The 20,941-nt window shown below is 40.1% G+C and overlaps 1 protein-coding gene across 1 annotated transcript in view; it reads right to left on the reverse strand.

The window, feature by feature from the left end:
• Nucleotides 1-14,091: 14,091 nt before the first annotated feature.
• Nucleotides 14,092-20,941, reverse strand: part of FAM193A (family with sequence similarity 193 member A) — a 103,069-nt gene continuing 96,219 nt past the window's right edge. Inside the window, exons 21-22 of the mRNA XM_084625861.1 lie at nucleotides 18,015-18,096; nucleotides 14,092-16,077 (exon numbers count right to left, since the gene is read on the reverse strand). Coding sequence (XP_084481987.1) covers nucleotides 15,984-16,077; nucleotides 18,015-18,096 — 176 coding nt within the window. The 3' untranslated portion in view covers nucleotides 14,092-15,983. The remainder of the gene's footprint in view (nucleotides 16,078-18,014; nucleotides 18,097-20,941) is intronic.

A 20,941-nucleotide genomic window follows, 5' to 3' on the forward strand; every position in this document is an offset into this window, starting at 1 on the left:
CGCATGAACCAGAAACATTTTAAAGAGAACAAAAAGCAACACATTATGTGAGAAATTAAGAAACTGGTAAGTCAGAGTCACTAAGGGAGTAAAACATACTCCTCAGTAAGGCTGAGGAGCAACTTCAGAGTGTAGAAAAATCTTATTTCTTCAACAGCTGCTACAAATTTATACAATAAAATAAATTGTTAAAAACACTAACAAGCTGGACTCAGAAATCTCAACAAACTGTTAGAAGCCTCCACCCTGTTTCCATTTGCCCCAGTTCTCCTCCAGTTTTCATCATTTCTTGTATAATCACCAATTAATAGCCAAATTTAGACTACAAGTACCTCTGTGCAGGGACAGTGTTATATTTGTTCGGCATGGTTATGATACTGTATAAATAAGAGACACCTGAACCCTTTCCATTGCACCAAAGAGTCTCATGCAAAATCTTTTATAAATCAACATTTTAATGCCATTCTAATTTAAAAAATGGCAATTTGAGCATCAGACTCAGTCCCCTCAATCTAATTTTTGGAATGCATCTTCTGAAGTGGAATAACATAGCATGATTTTGATTCAGGCATAACAGACGAACTTAAAGGAACACAGAGTGAACTTACATTTGACTCAAAGTTTAAAAATACGTTGGTAAAAACATGATTTTAGAGAACTTCAGACTAGTACAAAACGTTTCCACAATTAAAAATCCAAAGACAGCAGCTTTGAAACAAATCAGCATCCCCTATATTACCCCCCGCAGTGTTTGAAACTCTGCCACTGCTACTCTGAGAACATGAAAATGAATACAAATGAAAACTTAAAAAAAAAACAAAAAAACCAACCAAAAAAAGGAGTATAAACAGGAACTGACTCCATTGATTGATTTTTTTTTTTTTTTTGGTCACTGCCTCCATCAAAAATTGCAACTGAAAGGGGGAAAAAAAGAAACAGGAAATTATACCACATTTCATTACAGGTAAAAAACCACATTTTCAGATCATTGGCATTTTAAGTGGCATCCAAATCTGTGCACATATTAAAGCATAATGTCCATATGATTCTACGATCTAAAACTTGGTAATGGGCATGTTTTTGTTTATACAGTTTTGTTTATGCTGCATTGATTAGTGGGTATTGACAGAAAACAACACATTCCATATTATACTGAATATAGCTCTAGATTTTTTTTTTTTAAAACAAAAATGTCAAAATATGATGGCTTCCAAAATTTCTCAATCCACTGCATTGTTTCCTTATTTGGTTAATCTTTGCTTGGGTGACTCAGTGTTATAGTAACATTCAGAATTTCTTAGCTCATCTACAACCAAATATTGTTATGGTGCCTGAAAGGGGGAAATGAAAGCACTAGTTTTGAAAACAAATCTGGAGTATGCATAAGGATTGCCCAATTTTTTTAACACACTTTTTTTTTTTTTTTTTTTTTTTTACAAGGAATTGAGCAATTAAGTAGAATCACAGCAAGATAAACAGTCTGCAGAATGCAAGCTAAATATTTAGGTCCCAGCTGCTTGCAAGGCTGCCTCTCTTCCCCATATGGTAGCTCACCAGTTGCGGTTATCACAAGCATCCTTTTGGTGTAAGTGGGAGGGAATAGGCAGCAGGGCATTCCCAGGTCTTGACTACACAAAACATTCAGCAGTTTAATTAAACTGGTTTAGTTAGTTAGGACAAACCCCTGTAGACACTTCTTTCAGTTGAAGAGTCACTTAGTTTTGTCTTTTAAATTTCCTGCATGAATAAGAGTGTGTGTGGGGGGGCCTTTGGCAGATTGAAAACTATGGTCTAGACTGCAGGGATGTCTTGATCTGAGGTTTCTTTCAAGCTCAGCCATCCTTAACACTCACACACTGCAAGGCATATAGAAACATGCAGTGCTGTGCAAGAGACGTGTTGTGTCAAAAAGCAACAGTCACGCATAGAGCTAAGATAAACAGCAAAGACAGCATTTCAGATGACATGAAGCAGGCTTAAAAAGAAAAGAATAAGATATTTTCTTCCATTTACAGCAAAGCTGTTGGAGATGTTTGCTCCAGACCTTGCAGCCTCTCCCAGTTTTCCTTCACCTCAGAACTACCCAATTCTCAAGGCATTTGAAACTCATTTAAGCAACAACAACAACAAAGTGTGTTTGCAACGAGCAGATATAAGCTATGCATAAGCTGGTGTCTTCATCTGTGAAATCTATTCTCCATTTCCAGGCTACAAATACAGAAGTTTGATTTGCAACTCCTGTGTCCAGCTGGAAAGAACATCACACTCTCCACTGAAAGACACTGAACAACTTCATTGAAGAGTTTTCCTTTTCTCCCTGTAAATTTTTGAGTAATTTTAGACTATCAAGAGCTAATTAGAGAGATGCGAAATTCAAAGATACTGAGTTGTCTTTAATAGGCAAAATCACTACACACCTATTGAGTACGTTAAGCACATCGCTGAGCTCCAATGCTGTGGGCACTCTATTGATATATATTGTGGTAGCGCCTAGCAGTGGTTTTCAAACTTTTTTCCAGGGGACCCAGTTGAAGAAAATTGTTGATGCCTGTGACCCAACGGAGCTGGGGATGAGGGGTTTGGAGTAGGAGGGGCTCAGGGCTGGGGCAGAGGATTGGGGTGTGGGCTGCGGGCTGGGAGGTGCAGGCTCTGCGGTGGGGCCAGGGATGAGGGATTTGGGGTGCAGGAGGGGCTCCAGGTTTGGAGGAGGCTTAGGGCTGGGGCACGGACTTGCCTCCAGTGGCTTCCGGTTAGCGTCACAGCAGGGGTGCTAAGGCAGGCTTCCTGCCTGTCCTGGCGCCACAGACAAGTGCTGCATCCCGGAACCAGACAGCAGCAGGTCTGGCTCCTAGGCGGAAGTGTGCAAGCGGCTCTGTGCGGCTCTCACCAGCAGGGAACCCACCAATGAGAGTGCGGAACTGGTGCTTGGGCAGCATGCGGAGCTCCGTGACCCCCCTGCCTAGAAGCCGGACCTGCTGCTGGCTGCTTCTGGGGCCCAGCGCAGGTGTCAGAGCAGGTAGGCACTAGCCTGCCTTAGCTGGGCAGCACCGCTGATGGGACTTTTAACATCCTGGTCAGTGGTGCTAACCAGAGCCGCTAGGGTCCCTGGGTGCTGAGCAAGGCGACCCAGTACCTTATATGCTGCAATCCAGTACTGGGTCGTGATCTGAACTTTGAAAAACACTGGCCTAGAGGCCCACATCGGACATCAGGGCTATTTGTGCTAGGCACTGTACACACAATGAGAAGCTGGTTCCTGCCCTGAAGGAAAATTAGACAGGTCTTACTTTAATTTCTTCCCTTGTTCAGGAAATCTACCACTCATTCTTTTTGTCCCTTAATTCTTTCTCAGCCTGATCTGTTTTCTACTTTAAAATGTTTTTCTTACTCAGAACACTCTTTCTGTGCCGTCTCCCACTGTCAACTCAGCATTCACAGCCTAACTGTTATCAGCTAGAAGTCAGGTCAGAGTGGATCAGTTTAGCTCTCTATGGCCAACATAGATTTTTAGATCAAGCAGAACAGGTCCAGTACAAGTTTCCCTATGACATACTGGAGAATTTCTGTAGACTCAAGAATTCTTCTGCACTCCAGGTGAAAAACCCCTTAAACCTATGATGCAGTGCAATTGTCTTAAACAGGCACTTATTTTTAATACACTTGTTTGCTTCTAAACATACCAAAATTGATCATGAATCAGAATCACCACAGCAAGACTAATTCAATCAAAAATGAAAGATACCAGACCATTTAGGACAACACACTAACACATCTGCATTTGTGATGGCTCATCCATGACCAGTTTGGATTGCCCAGTTATTAACATGGATTAACATGGCACAATTTTCTGGAGTAATCATGGATTTAAAAAAAAAAACAAAACCAAAAAACCCCAACACGCAATCACTATGACTCCAAACTCTGGTTCTTCAAATGAACTGAACTTGAGCAACACTTGGAAAGGAACAACATTTCTTATGAGGTAAGAGTACACTTGCTTAGAGCAGCCAGTCAGTAGTTCTGCTTCACTTTAATCTTTCCTCCTGCAGATCTGTTAAAGGCTAAGGACAACTCAGACTCATGAGTACAGCATTACTTCCTCAGCAGCAGTTTAACACACAGGATTCCACAACGTTTGGAACCACATAAGGATCAAAAAAATTCCCAATGCAAATACAGCAGAGGAGCTCAAAGCACTTAACCACCAATTATTCTTACCACCCCTTATTGCTACCATTTTACAAATGCGTAAACAGCCCGGAGAGGTTGAAAGATGGTATATTGGGACTTTCAGCAACAGGATACCGTACTGAGTTCAAAGACTAGCATGCTTACTATTAAACAATGCCTCCTTTCCTTGTCTAGTGTGAGAATGTGCAACAAAAGTGAAATTTTGATGAGGTAACATCTTATGCCGTGTACCTCTTACTTTCCTTCGTGATTCTCATCTTTAGACCACTCATCCATTGAGATATTTCTATAGCCCCATCACCATAATAGCCACTCTTTACACTAGATACAGTCGCTCAACAGTTGGCTCTTCATGGAATTACAGTTTAAAGCCTTTACTTAATTTTGCATGTCCTGGAGAAAGGGAGAGAGAGCTTTGATTAAAGAGAGAACCCCAGAATACCATACACATGGTCAAACTGAAAATATCTTAAGGGCAGACAATACATTCAGCCTTACGCAAGTAACAAAGACAGCCCCTCATCCATGAAGCCCAGTAATTAAGAGCAATCACAGAGATGACAGGATGCTTCAGGAAGTGGTGTTCAAACAGTTCCTCTCCTCAACTTCCAGTAAAATATAAATCACTTAAATTGTTTAAATAATCATTTTAAGTGATATGGGGGAAAAAAAAAGAGCACAGTGAATCTTTAACTTCACAGCAGCCAACAAAGTAACATCCATATTTTACGCAATACAATCACACCACTGTGCAACAGTACTGAAAAGGCTTTCCAAAAATAATAATTCTCAAACTTTCTCTTCCTAGAACTGCAGAGAAGAGAAAATGTGTGTTTCTTTTTAGAAATTGTAAGGCAGACAGACAGTAGGGCCAGGAGCATAGTGCAAATACTCTAGCTGATGGATCATAGTTCTGGGAGGGTGGGTCTCAAACATGTTTCAGGGGCTCTGATCACCCTTCTTTTCTTTATGGCTCGATTGGGGAAGGGAGGAGGAAGAGGGAATATCCATATATTTTTTTCCTGATTAACACGGGGTTGCAATATAGAAAGGTTGAAAGTCCCTTCACTATAAGATTCTTTCAGTGAATCAAATTAATGAGAATTTTCTTAGGGATGCATTCTAATATGATAGATATAGATATTAACTTGATTCTTATGCCGTAGCCCTATCTACACATTTTAGTTACACACACGCACACCTTGCAAAGACACGAGGATTGAGAGCGCAGGTGGAGATGTTTGAAGACCAAAATATCTGGCATTGACAGACCTTGCTCTTGCTATTTCTTTTGGAAATGGATGAGCCTGGGGTAAAAGATACTTCTGACATATTTCCAATTAACAGTGAGAAGCTTCCAGTCAAACAGGTTCTGGCAGTGAAACATGCTTGGGAGATTGTTACTCCTAGAATCCTACCCTTCGTTTACTCAGAACTGAAGGCATGATCTCAGATTATAGTCAGGCAAGCAAGGACAGTCTCATGAGGTTATTCCCAGAATGTTAGAGAGCTTCAACAGAAGAGCCCTAAAAGGTGGCCTGCAACACAAGGTCTATTAAAACAGCAGCAGATTTCCGACCATTTATGTGTTTTAGTGGATTATGACACACAAGCCTCAACATTGAAGTCCTAGATGCAAATTCTGTTTGGTCACAATTGAAAATGAATTTGGACAGCCTCATCCTCACTGTTTGGACACACCAAAAAACAATTACACCTTTGGTTTGAGCTGGCAGTCTCTCTGCTTAACAGAAATCAAAATGGAGCTAGCAAGTCAGGACTGAGGTGCAAAACGGAACCCACGTCTTCCAAGAATCAAGCCAGTGTAAACTGGTTGGGTGACCTACCTGACTCAGAGAACATACTTATCTTAGGTAACTACAGAGATATAAACTGTAGATAAGGTAGAAGCTGCACTAGTGTGGATTTTTTGTTTTATTGTTCAATGCATTGACCTGGGAGAGGAAAAACGTATGGCATTGTGTATGCCTACAACTTCCCATTTTTCATAGGTGGGAAGCCACATGTATGGATGATACTAGAAATGAAGGTTAGACTTTGTTAGATGTGGTGAGCGGAAACTAGGGGTGAAATCCTGGCCCTATGGAATTCAATGGCAGTTTTGGATTTCATAGTTGACACCACTCTTTGAGCATGCAATACATTACATGGGCCAGTAAATCAAAGGGTGTAAGCCATTAAAGCAGGCAGGATTCCAAGGGTGGAAGAAAAGGGGACATAACCAAAGAAGAATTTAAAGACCTTCCTCAGAGAAGGTTTGGCACAAGCTTGAGCTTTCAACTGATGGGGGCTGGAGAAGGAGGCAAAGAAGCAAGCAAGAAAATACATTATCTTTCAAGATGATGAAAACAGGGCCACAAATAAAACTGCTGTACATAAGACCAGTCCTTCCTCTATCGGTCTCTGCCACTAACTAAAAGCAATGAATTAGCTTGTTATTTAGATTTACAGTAGGACTTAAAATATACAACAATTTCGCTCTGGATGCTTCTAGTGGAAGCAGAACAGAGATTGATGCTGGTTAAGAAAACACAAGCTGATGAAAACTTCAACTCTTATCACTAGTTGCCTACAGTCTTTTGGCAGCTCCAGGGAAAGATTGCCCAGTAGCCTGCATTGATAGATCCATCCATCTGTGCAGATTTTGTTTCTCACACCCACCTCTGTAGTACCTGAGGAAACAGAATAAAGATTTAAATAGAAGGGTAAAGGCTGAGGAGTGTTTACTGCATTTATAGCCTACTGGTTAGACAACGTTGCCAAATGAATGTATGACAATAAGCTCTACTTTGAAATTCTATCTTGTTGAAAGGGGCAGTGCCAAGGAGCACCGACCCTAAATTAGACTGCAAAAAAGTTGTGGTTTTTTTTTAAACCCACAAATTGAAAAAGATTTTTATTAAATTAAAAGAAGTCAATGAAACCAGCCAGGAAAACCAGTGATCTGTAGAGCAGCAAGTCAAGGTATACGCATCCTCTAAATAGCACTGATTAAAAGGGGAGATTGCCAACCTGTAAGTTATGTTTCCCCAAGTATGTTGTATCTACTATTGCAACTAGAAACCCTATAAAATTATTACAATGGAATCTGATTGCAGAAAAGGTGTATTTTGCCTTAAATTTTTTACCAGTTTGTTTACTTGGTGCATTTATCAGCAATTTGGGTAGATTCCATGTCACCATTTCATTGATGCTAGCTGTGCTTCCTGGCTTGTGCCCAAACAGGAAGCCATCTCTCAGGCACAGAACTGCAGGAAGGTCACATGTGCACTCTACAAGAAGAGGTTTATTGGTAACAGCAGCAGCAAAGCTGAAATTAAATATGAAGAGGCATAGGCAGGTGTGTACAGAGAAACGAGAGGGAAGAGGAAGATGGAGAAAAAGGGAGCCCAAAAGGGTTGATGTTGTTCTTAGGTCCATGCAAAAAGTTTTAACACACAGTAGGGTAAACAGGGAAAAGACAGACAACAAAAAAACAGACACAAACCACAACTTTTTAGAAGGTTTAAGAAAAACAACCCCAAAACAATCCAGACCATCCTATTAAAGGGGCTCTATCAGAACACTATATTTTAAAAAAGTTATTCAGTTTAAGAAAAATGAAAGTTGACATTGTTCATTTAAATTGGCACAAATGCTCTAGGACCATGCAAGGTTGGAGGGTCTCACAACTGCCTGAATGGCTACACTGCAATTAAACAGCCCCTTTACCCAAGCTCCGGGACCCCAAGTCAGCTGGCACAGAGCAGCTGCAGGGGTCTAATTGCAGGGTAAACATAGCCTAAGGTAATGTTATGTAAACTCAGGGTTAGTAGAACTCGAGTTAGCTGACCCCAGGTTTGTTAACCTAGGGCTTGAGCATCTACACTCATTTGTAACCCCCAAGTTATGAATTATTGAACCCTGGGTTCCAACCTGGGGCTCCAAGGCTTAAGTCCAACCACCAATAACCCAGCCTTCCTAGCGCCATCCCAAAATGTGGCCCTTCTAGTCCTTTGTTCGTGGTGTAGTGTGGGAAAACTTGACTGTCCGGAGGACAAATAAAGTCAGCCCATAGGGCTGTGGGATATTTTTGGGGGACTTCCAGAGCATAAGTCCAGTGGGGCTGACTCACTGCAAAGCAATAGGGTTTGAACCCTGGGCTCCAGCTTGACTTAGCCTCAGACACTCCACCCCCATGTGGTCCTTAGGATGATTTGTGTATAGATGGAAGCCGGAGTTAGGCTTGAGCCCGAGTTCAAAGCCTGGACTTACACTGCAATGTAGACATACCCTAAATGTGCTAGGGGCTATCAGATCACCTCTGAAACTACACACCACCAGAGCAGCGGCATTTGACATGGAAACACTTATGAGGCTCTTACCTATGGAATTTGTCACAGATAGGGATAGCCTGAGCCTGAGTCATGTCATTCTTAAGGTGTGGTACAAGGACTGGCTCATCTGCCTTCGTCTAGAAACAAGTTGTGAAATAGGTCTAGCTGCATGTTCTAGGAAATAAACTACTGAAATGCGAAACTTCTGAAATAACTGGCTTTAGCCTGTGGGGAGAGGAGGAGTTTTATTCCTTTCCTGAGAAGGAACTGAAGTTTTTTCAAGTTTATGCAATGGCATCCAGACACCACAGGGATCGGCACAGAACAATGCGTAACCATCACCACCTACTACAAACAGAACCTGTGGTAGTCCATAGAAATGGAGACATGTCTACACTTCGGAATAACCCTAATTCAGCAGTGTTCCTGAAGTAAATGGGACTAATTCAATTGGTATAAGATCCTGCATGCCCTTGTCTACACATTAAGAGCCTGTGCATTTCTGCAGATAACTCATCTCTGACGTGTGAGCTGGCTATTACCAAGTGTGGACAAGACCAAAGTGAGAATGGTTGAAGAGGTTATAGCTGACCAGTCTAGTTTCATCCCCCAAAAGAGAGTCATACACCCAAAGTAAAACACAGCATAGTGACATCAATTTACCTAACATTTTTAGTCTTGTGTGTTAAGACATAAGGAATTAAGATAAAAGGTAACAAATACAAGCCATCTATTCTGACAGCTCTGGAAACATGTAAAATTTGGAAAATTGGTATTTTAGAAAAGAAAAATTTGATTTTGGAGGGGAGGGGGAGAATGGACAGGAATGTTCAGGACAGGACAGGAATGTTCCTGAATTGCAGATAAGCCTAACTGGGATTCCGATCATTAGCACTTACTTGTAATACAATTTTTAATATAGAAAGTTTCCCTTTAAAGTATGAGGCCTATCAATTGACTTAATCTTTAAACTTAGATTTTTCTGAAGGTGTAAATGCAAAATAAGGCAGTCAAAAAAGCTATACTGTACTCTCCATGCTGCCTCACCCTGTTCAGACGTGCATTATGTGCGTACTTATTGTATGTGTGGGGTTCCTATAATTACAAATTGCACAACTTAATTAGTGCTGAGATATATTTGAAATTGTAAGAGACTACCAAAATAAAAGTTATACTAGTAATATTTAAGGGTTTAATTTGTGTATTCTAATATGAAGGAGCCCACTTTAAAATGAATAAAGACCTAATAAGATGCAAAGAGGGTTGTCTTTGCTTCACTGAAATACAGATAGTGATATACTGAAGTGTTTTTATAAAGCTGCTATCCAGATTAGAGCAAATAATGCTAACTTCAACAATGAACACAACAAGGGATTGGTGTTACAACTGGAAAGTCGTCAAAATGGGTTACATTGAGATTTGGGTCCTCACTGTGGTAGGTCTCATTTACATCAGCAAATTTAAGATCTAAAATGTTTACCACAGGTGTTATCATCAGCAAAGGTGGCTGTACTGAAGACACTGCTGAATAGGTTATAAAAAAAAATCTTTGGCGTCCAGGCTAGACTACTGCTTTCACCATTGCCATGTTCAGCAGGGCTGGATTAAGTTTGATGAGTTGTTATAGTTTTGCCGCCTCCTCTTTGCATACTCAGTTCCTTCCCTTTACTATTTTACCAACACGCATGCCTGATGTCAAATATTTTATTGTTAAATGACCTTGATTATTTCAGTTCCAGATTTTAAATCTGAGATACCAATTGTAAAGCTGAAAGAGTTACAATTAGGTCTGTCAAATGATTAAAAAAGTTAATCACAATTAATCACAGGTTTAATTGCACTGTTGAACAATAATAGAATACTATTTATTTAAATATTTTTGGATAATTTCTACATTTTCAAATATACGGATTTTCAATTCCAGCACAGAATATAAATGGTACAGTGCTCACTTTATATTTATTACAAATGTTTGCACTCTAAAAAAGGAATGAGGTGAATTGAAAATTCTATTTCTTTTAAGCACTGTAGTGTGATCTCTATCGTGAAAGTGCAATTTACAAGCCCACTCAGTCCTACTTCTTGTTCAGCCAAACGTTAAGACAAACAAGTTCGTTTACATTTAGGGGCGATAATGCTGCCCTCTTTTTATTTACAATGCCACCTGAAAGTGAGAACTGGTATTCGCATGGCACTGTTGTAGCCAGTGTTGCAAAATATGCTAAATATTCATATGCCCCTTCACGCTTTGACCACCATTCTGGAGGACATGCTTCCATGCTGCCAGGTTCTACTCAATAATGATCCAAAGCAGTGCGGGCTCATGCACCTTCATTTTCATCACCTGAGTCAGAGGCCACCAGCAGAAGGTTGATTTTCTTTTTTTGGTGGTTCGGGTTCTGTAGTTTCCGCATCAGAGGGTTGCTCTTTTAAGACTTCTGACAGCACGTTCCACATCTAGTTCCTCTCAGATTTTGGACGGCGCTTCAGATTCTTAAACCTTGGGTCGAGTGCTGTAGCTATTTTAAGTGCTGGTTTGCACTACCGCTTAAGTCAATGTACGTTACACAGCAGTGTGAAAAAGTCACCCCCTTGAGCGATGCAACTTACAGTGACGCTGTCCCACCGACATAGCTTCTGCCTCTCGCAGAGGTGGAGTAATTATGCTGATGGTAGAGTGCTCTCCCGTCAGCATAGCGTGTCTTCACCAAACGTGCTACAGCAGCACAGCTGCATCGGTGAAGCTGCGCCAATGTACCGCTATCGTGTAGATTTGCCCTTAGAAATCTCACCATTGGTACCTTCTTTTCATTTTGCCAAGTCTGTAGTGAAAGTATTCTTAAATTGAACAACATGTACTGGGTCGTCAGAGACTGCCAGAACACAAAATATATGGCAGAATGCAGCTAAAACCACAGAGCAGGAGACCTACAATTCAGCCTCAAGGAGTTGAGTCACAAATTTAATTAACTTTTTTTTTGTTTGTTTTTTTAACAAGCATCATCGGCATGGAACCATGTCCCCTGGAATAACGGTCGAAGCATAAAGGGGCATACAAATGTTTAGGATATCGGGCACGTAAATAACTTGCAACGCTTGCTGCAAAAGTGCCATGCGAATGCCTGTTCTCACTTTAAGGTGACATTGTAAATAAGAAGTGGTCATCATTATCTCCCGTAAACGAAACTTGTTTGTCTTAGCAATTGGCTGAACAAGAAGTAGGACTGAGTGGACCTGCAGGCTCTAAAGTTTTACATTGTTTTGTTTTTGTGTGCAGTTATGCAACAAAAAATATACATTTGTAAGTTGAACTTTCATGATAAAGAGACTGCATTTGGATGAGGTGAACTGAAAAATACTATTTCTTTTGTTTATCTTTTTACAGTGCAAATATTTGTGATAAAAATATAAAGTGAGCACTGTACACTTTGTATTCTGTGTTGTAATTGCAATCAATATATTTAAAAAGGTAGAAAAAACCATCCAAATATATTTATAATAAATTTCAATTGGTATTCTATTGTTTAACAGAGCGATTAAAACTGCGATTAATCGTGATTTTTTTAATCAAATTTGTTTTGAGTTAATTGTTTGTTAATTGAGTTAACTGTGATTAATTGACAGCCCTAATTACAATGCATAAAACCATTTTTATTTAGGCACATAATTGGTAGTAATTCACAGTGATGCTATGGCTTTAATTACCTAATAACCTATAGCATTTATAGCAGTGGTATTCAATGCCTTATCTGGCCTTCCAGAAAATGTAAATGTCCAAACCTTGGCAGGCCAAAAGGCAATCACTAGGACCAAGGGGCTTTGCTTTCTACTGGGCTGCAGCATGGCCCCCGCCAGGGGTTCTTTACCCCCCTTCTCCCTTCCCAGGTTGGGCATAACAGAGAGGGAGGGAGTGGAGAGAAGCCATTCCTGCTCACTGGAGGGGAGAAGGGAAGAGGGTGTGGAGCTGCAGGGCTCTTTCTGTTTTGTCCTCCTCTCCTGTGAGGAGGGACGGCTTCTCCCTTCCTGTGAGAGTAGAGGCTAAGCTCCTGAGGGAAGGGGGACTGAGCTCAGCAGTTTGTGGAGCAGTTGTGATTGGCTGCTGCTTCCCAGGAGGCATGAAAGGAGAGCAGATACCCAGCAGTGGGCCAAACAGAAGCCCCTCACAAGTCAGAACTGGACTGCAGGCTGCCAGCTGAAGAACAATGAAGTAATTGATTCATATTTTTGGGGTATCCTCAAAATCCAAGGGCCCAGGCTGCAGTCCCTAATGCCCCTGCATTAATCCAGCCCTGACTGTCACTAATGATCACTGCTAGTGTGGATGCAGGCTTAGAACATCCACATTTAACCCTATTTGGATCTAGGGAGTAATGAAGGCCTGAACAATTCTGTACCCCTATGGTTTGGACTCCCCTGTTCATAACTCCTGTCTGCACTTGGGAAACGTTTCAAGAATTTCCCAACCTTGTTAATAAATTTACCATAATTGCTGTTAGCAGTGCTAAGAGCCATCATGTGGACAGGCCAAGAACGACAGGTTAGATCCATTCTGAGGAGGCTAGATGGCAGTGCTTAGAACAGCAGTGGCAGCTGGAAGCCTGTCTACATTATGGCTTTCAAAGCTGCTAATATTGGTAGCACTGAACTGGCATGAGCAACAGCGGGAAATTGTTTGAAAAACACCCCTAATACAGACAGAGTCTGACAGACAATGATGTAAGAAATACAGTTAAAAAAAAGAGAGCCTCCCCACAGCAGACTGGATGCAAAACTGCATTTTGCATGCACTGCAATTATGTTAGAAAACTTTTAAATTAGTTACATTTAGGTTAAAGAAAACAGACCTAAATATATTTATGTATCAAGCCAGAAAATTTGTATTTCTGAGCAAAGACAATGATGTTTCAGGCAATAATATTGTGTTTTACAAACCTTAATAATAATGCTCAGTGTTTAGATACCACTTTGCATCTTCACAGAACTTTTCAAACATTACCTAAATGAAGCCTTATTGTATGCTTGGAAAGTATTATCATACCCATTTTACAGACAGGGTAACAGACTGAGAGGTTAAGTGATTTGCCCAAGATCATAGAAAAAGTAACTATTAGAGCAAGGATTAGTACTGGGTTCCTGGATCCTAGCCCTGTCCACACCTCTGATTGTCCTTACTGAAACAATTATGAAGTGGGGGTAGGGTGGAGGAGCGACTTGCCTGTAAATTCTCATCAGACAGGAGCAATAGGTGATCCATTCAGACTTATTCTTCCATGCTTTCCATGGAGTGGCTGGAACTGAATAAGCTTTATCTGTATATTCTGGTCAGCTGTGAAGAACATTGAGGTACCAACTTCTAAGAATGAAAGTTACATATAACAATTCAAGTGTGGGGGAAGTCTTTTTGTTAAGTCTTATAAAATGAATATTTTCAAAACAGAGAAAAGGAAATCATGTTATATAAACAGCTTATTGAGTGCACCATGTTAAATACATGGGGAGGAAAGGTAATTTTTATTAAAACATTCTAAGTGTAGGAAGTGACTTACATGTATTTTAAATAGATTTTAGAAAACCCAACATTTGCCCCCTTAAAAGCACACCTATTGGTGGGGAAGAGGGAAGAGAAGAAAATTGCATAGTATTTGGAATCTCGAACATTACCTGTTCACATGATAGGATGCAGACATTCCATTTAACACTAATAGTTCGCTGCTGAATAAATCATTCAAAACTTAAATTTCAAGTAGTTGTGATCCACAATGCCACCCTGTGTTATACCTTGGTACTGAAGAGCTTAGATTTCACACTGATAGCCAATCTTTACAATGGTGGGTTGAAATCAATGGTATTCTTTAGTGCATTATATAGCACAAAGAGCTGATGAGGACAAGAATCCTTTCATTTTTACATAACTGGGTAAAATTTAGCCCAGTCTGGCACAGACCAAAAGCTGTTCCCATTTGACTGCTGTTTGAGTCTGATTTCAACTTTCCATGCATGGCCCATCAGTTATCCAAAATAATTGGCATTAATTAGTAGAATTGTTTGTAGAGTTAATAGAGAAACCAGGTACTGGGTGTGCATGAGGAGCGTCTTCATTTCAATAAAGCAGTCCCTCGAGGATAAGGTGAGATATAATGGCTGAGCAAGAGTGGAAAGCCTGTACTGTTTCTATCTGTGCTGTGTCTCATCTACAGACAAAGAGAAGATTTCAGTCTCTAGAGCTATCATGCCATAGCCACTTTCATAAGCACTAAATTTACATAACAGTATCTTTAATCAAATCAGAACCTTGAGTTATTCCTTCAAGCTAGAAAAGGCATTGGTGACCTGTACTATTGTTATTTAACATTTGTATTGTGGTAGCATGGAAACCATACCATGTACCGTATTTTCTACAGTGGTATTAAAGCTTTATGTAGTTTCTCTCCTCACATAATATCTATTGAAAGAGAGGTATCAGAGTGCTTATCAGAGTATAATCCATGGTATGAATTCCAGCATTCGCAAGAGTACACCATACTTACAGCAGATAGTGTGCATACTGCTATTGGATGGGTTCAATACAATTGTTCACAGACATTTTGAAGAGTCTAGAGCTTACTCACCAGTCCCTTTCTGTTCCTCCACTCCCTGTCCCCAAGCAGAAATAAGCAAGACACAAGCCTTCTGCCATACTAATGTATTCCATCTTTCAAAAAGAAAGACATGATTTTAATATTACTTAACAATATGTTAAAAAAGTAGCCAGTTAGGCTTCAGTGTTAATACAATTATACTCTCTATAACAGATTTGATAGTGTGAGTATTGTTCTTTTTTAAACGTTCTCATTCTGCAAGTATTCTTACACAAGCTGGCTACAAGTCAGGAAAAAATCAAAACACAAATAGCGTAACTTGTACACTCTTTAACAGTAGATTGTGAAAGAACTGAGGAAATGCTTGTCCCATGAGAGCCTCTTTTCCATGAAACCGTGTCAGGAGAGTTCTGGAGCAGATGAAAGCGCAACTGACTAGGTCCATTCCTTTGTCAGGAGTCAGAATGACAAAACATAGCTAGATGCAGAAGTGACAGGAGCCACTGCAGATGATGCAAAATAAGATTTTGGCCTCCACCCAAGCCTAGGAAGCAGGTTTAAAGTCTCTGAGGCCAAGGCAATCAGAAGGAGTTGGAAAAAAAGCTATTGTTCCAACTCCAACAGCATACAGCTACAATCAAGTAAGTCTCACTCACAGACTACAAGCACACAAGCTAACAAATTCAGGTAGAAAGTGGCAATTTCTCAGTCTGCAAGAACTATCAGGCCAAGGGGTTCAGTGCAGATCCACACAGCACTGGGGACAAGGCAAGGCAGCACTGGCTCAAGACCAGATAAGCTCTCAGCACAGCAGGACAGATAAGTGGAGTTGTCTTTCATTGATTCCTGCAGGGTTCCCTCCCCAAACTGTGTCATTTCAATGAGCAGCAAAGGTGGTTTTTTTCAAGCTAAAATTGGACCAGTTGATGGAAAGTCTCTGCCTTGTCTGCCTGGCAGAGTCCAAGCAGAATCTGTAAACAAAACAAGCAAACGATAAAGTGAAACCGTTACACTGTTTACCAGCAAAAAGGTACAAATATTAGTTTGCATTTAAATAGCATCTTTAATCCCAGTGGACCATAAAACACTGTAAAAATCACACACAGAGGAAACACTTCACCCACCACTGAAATGTAACTACCCCTGGTGTGGAATATACCAACCATTTTAACAGTCCGCAGTAACACTAACGTTTAAGAGATATAGTGAAGACTACTGCATTCAACAAAGAATAGGAAGTACTAAGGCAAAGAAAATGTTATTATCCAAACTGGAATCTGCCTAGACACTGAGCCAACACTTTTTTTTTTGGTAAAAATAGAACACCCCCCCAGGATAGACTAATTAATGAACTTAAGTTGTCAGTGCCTCTGCTTTACATATCATCTGTATTCAGGACACCATTACTCCTATACAGTGGTCCTCTCCTGACTGTAGTGAATCTGTACTTTTAAAAGCTATGTTTCAGACACAAATGAATGCCATGAGAAAGTATCCAGGAAGTGGCTATAACTAGGACAAAGACAATAGTCCATTTGTCTGGATAAAAGTTCAAAACAAAAAAATATCTACCTAGTTTCATTGGACATATAGTTCATGAATAAGACAATGTTTCAAGAACAACTCAATAGAACAGGTAAGCACGTATTCTAATGATTGTTAACGTGTATTTGTGTCCTGTATCAACGGCAAGCTATATTCTCTATTGAGTGTGATTGTGCAATTCTTAGCATCTGTGGTAGTTACATGTAAGCCTCAAGAGAACACACTCACAAAAAGTAGTATCTAGTTCCTCTTTGGTGTGCTAAATTGCTTTCACTAAAAGTACATCTACACTGCTATGGCTGTGATGCTGTACCACCATATTACAGAAGCTTCTTGCATTGATGGAAGGGGGTTTTCTGTTGATACCACCCCTCAGCAGTGGTAGGTAGGTCAACCGAAGACCTTTCTGTTGACCTGGTCAACCTACAGTGGGTATTAGGTCTACTTAACTACAGGGCTCAGGGCATGATGTAGCTAGGTTGACTGAAGTTTTAGGAGTAAATCAGGCCTATGAATTAAAGTCCACGGAAGAGAGGGAACAGAGTGAGAGGGGCAAGGCAAAAGTTACCCTGCACGTACTAAGCTTTTATTTAACCTGGAATGGAGGAGATTTAAAGGCAACTTGCTAGAGAAATTCCAAAATGTGGATAAAGTGACACTAACTACATTACAGAGGCAGTAAAAAGTACCAGTTACACAACTCCTAGTCAGCCTGTACCATTCATTGCTGTAGTACAATTCATTGCTAGAAATTGTAAAGAGTACTGGCAAACTGTATAACAATATTTGTAACTGGATTTTCTATGAATTCTGACTGATTATATCTATGAAGGAAACCTCTGAAACAATTTTTAAAAAAAATGATAGAAAATAAAGCCCATTAAATGTGTCTTCTTGGTGTAAGTAGACAACTTGCCAGAGTTCAGAAGAAATTGTACGAAGTGTTCAGATACCATGGTGATCAACAGTTTAAAAAACTAAACAGACAGCACTGAACAGATAGCTAAGTGCATTGTGGGAAAGTTTAGTCTTCCTCCAAAGTAATAAGTAATGTCAGTGATGGAGGTAGAAGAGCAGATGACATGGATAAATGTCTGTTCCAGTATGGCAAATACATATTATTGGCTCTTGTCCGGTTCTCCATATTCTGTGCTAAGGCCACATGACTATAATTTCTACCCATAAAGCTATAGCTTTGAAGCTCATTGTGTAACCAGATTGTGTCAGCAGTGACTGGTGATTTAAGACAGTCCTAGTAAAAGCACATGCTTTTATGCAAAAAGAGTTAATTATTTTCATTTTGGTCACATATATTAAGCAACACAACAGGTGTACATGCAGGGTTGACAGCACTTTTATTTACCTTTTAAAATACTCCACTTCCCGTTCTGTCTCATCCATTTCTACACTGTCTAGGTCAATGTCTTTGGGCAGAAACACATCATCTGCAAAATGGAAAGATACATCAAATGAGTTTCAGTTGGCTGTTTTACTCTAGAAGAAAAACAAAATTTGGACAGACTGAAGTGAGGTCTCCGAGGACTGCTTGGCCTTTGTATACCTCTTTTGACTGAAGGCTTAAAAAACTAAACAATTTATTTCCAAAAGTAAAGACAAAGGAATCAGCAGCAGATTTACTCTTCATATTGATTACAAAACATTCCACAGGACTGGCCCATGCAAGAGAGAGTTCAGTTACAGAACAGACTGGAAAACTGAAGAGCTGCTCAGCCAGCAAGGGTTACTCGGAGTGAAAAATATACAATAATTGGCTGTCCTGAACTTGCTAGCCTCATCACCCTCTGATGAATCTAAACACCTGAGAGGCAATTTTTGCAAATACCTAATTCACGTTTGCATTTAAAAATACTTTTGGAGTTGGTTTTTTGCAGTACTGATAATACTGGCCCTGGGTCATAGTGTCTGGCCCTGTCCACAATGTAACCAGAATAATGATATAGCTATGATTGTGATCATCTGTGCTTTTACCATGATTAACATCCATACTTAAACATAGTCTGACCTCAGGACCTATTTAGGATATATAAAGAATAGTGCTGGCCCAGGATGGAATGCTTAAAAAACCACAATTCATTACGGCTTTGTCTAGACTAGTTTTTGGTCAGGTTGTAACGCAAGTTAACGAACGTGATTTGAATGCTAATCTAAACATAAGAATGGCCATACTGGGTCAGACCAATGATCAATCTAGCTCAGTATCCTGTCTTCCAACAGTGGCTAATACCAGATGCTTCAAAGGGAATGAACAGAATACGGCAATTATCAAGTGATCCATCTCCGACATCTGATCCCAGCTTCTGGTCATCAGAAGCTTAGGGAACATGGGACTGCATCCTAACTAGCCTGTCTAATAGTCTTTGATGGACCTATCCTCCATGAACGTATCTAATTCCTTTTTTGAACCCAGTTATACTTTTGGCCTTCACATCATCCCCCAGCAATGAGTTCCACAGGTGTTGTGTGATGAAGTACTTCCTTTTGTTTGTTTTAAACCTGCTGCCTATTAATTTCAATCAGGTGACCGCTGGTTCTTGTATTATGCGAAGTGGTAAATAACACTTCCTTATCCACTTTCTCTACACCATTCATCATTTTATAGACCTCTATCATAGCCCCCTTTAGTTGTTTCTTTTCCAAGCTGAACAGTCCCAATCTTTTTAATATCTTCTCATATGGAAGCTGTTCTGTACCCTTAATCATTTTTTGCTGCCCTTCCCTGTATCTTTTTTTGAGATGGGACAACCAGAACTGCACAAAGCATTCAAGGTGTTGGATTACCATGGATTTATACAGCAGTATTATGTTAGTTACCATCTTATTATCTATCCCACTCCACAATCATTTGTTCCTGGTCATGGTTCAGTTTACACTCTGCTGAAGCATGATCTAGAACGAGTGCTTATGGAACACATAGTGTAGCACTAAAACTATATTAGTTAACTCCAGTTAATCGGCAATCAATTAACTTTGGAACAACATGACCAAGAACTCCCAGTCTAAACAAAGCCCATGAGTAATTGGAGATTCATAGTGCTGAAATGGATGGCTGAATCCAGAATAAGAGCACATCAGGGTATCGCTTCTGAATACTTGTAATAATATTAAAGGATGCCTCATTTGTTCTGCACTAGTCCAGGTTCTTCAAAGAATAATTACAGAATAAAATTACTGCTTTGTAAAACAGGGCCCATGTCCAATTACTTTTTCTGAAAGTGATTTTACATTTAAAAAGGAAGTAGTACTTGATCTAAGGAGAAAAACAACAGAAATAGCTAATACGATGCAGAGGCTGCCCTCCCCTTCCTGTCCCTTCCCACCCAGGGTACAGACTAGAGCTGCACAAAATTTTTCAGATGAATACTTCACCTCCCCCGCCCCCCGCAAAAACCACACTGCTGTTTTGGTCAACTGAAAACTATTTCCTGAATTTAGCCTAATTAGCGTCATGAATGTGCACGTGTGCCATTTAGCCCAGTGCTTAAGGCATATGGGAAACCCAGGTTTGAATACACAAATGGAGCAGAGACTTCAACTCAGATCTCCCAGCTGAGCATACTAACTATAGCTATTCTAGAGTGGGTTCCCCACAATCTCTCCTGCTGAAGCAGTTTCTCTTTGTATAGATATTTAAATATTCACTGGGCCTTAGAGAGAGAATAACTCTACAGCTTAATGAGTAAGATATTCAACAGGGAGAAAGGATATATGAATTCAAATTGTTCCTCTGAATCAGCCAGAGAGAAGATTCATCAGGACAAAAACATGTTTCATTTCTTATACAACCATGCTATGGCATATGCTTTCTTAGAACATGATTTAGAGGGCATTAAAAGAATTTGGTCCAGTCTACCCTGCCAGATTTAATTGTATCTTAACCATAATTGGAGACTACTGTTGTTGACTATAAAGTTGTTTCTACAGGAATTGGGTATATACAATGGCTTTATTTTACAATTTAATTTTGCTTTTCTAAAAAGTCTCTCTCCATGTAATCTAAGTAAATATGCTAAAAACTAACAGCAGCAGCAGCCGCCTTTACAGTCTTCTTGTTAGCACAGATCCTTGTGCTGTACCTTCCAAGACAACTGGCCGTCAAAAGGACTGAGAAGAATGCTCTCTCATCCTCCTCCTTCTAATCCCACCTTAAAACTCTGTCGTGATGCCTACAAAATCTTGGTGTACTGTCACTGGAGGTTTTTAAGAACAGGTTAAACACACACCTGCCAGGGATGGCCAAAGCATATTTGGTCCTGCCTCAGTGCAGGGGCC

The sequence above is a fragment of the Lepidochelys olivacea genome, assembly GCF_965140295.1.
Source record: "Lepidochelys olivacea isolate rLepOli2 genome assembly, chromosome: 4".
Taxonomy (NCBI): Eukaryota; Metazoa; Chordata; order Testudines; family Cheloniidae; genus Lepidochelys; species Lepidochelys olivacea.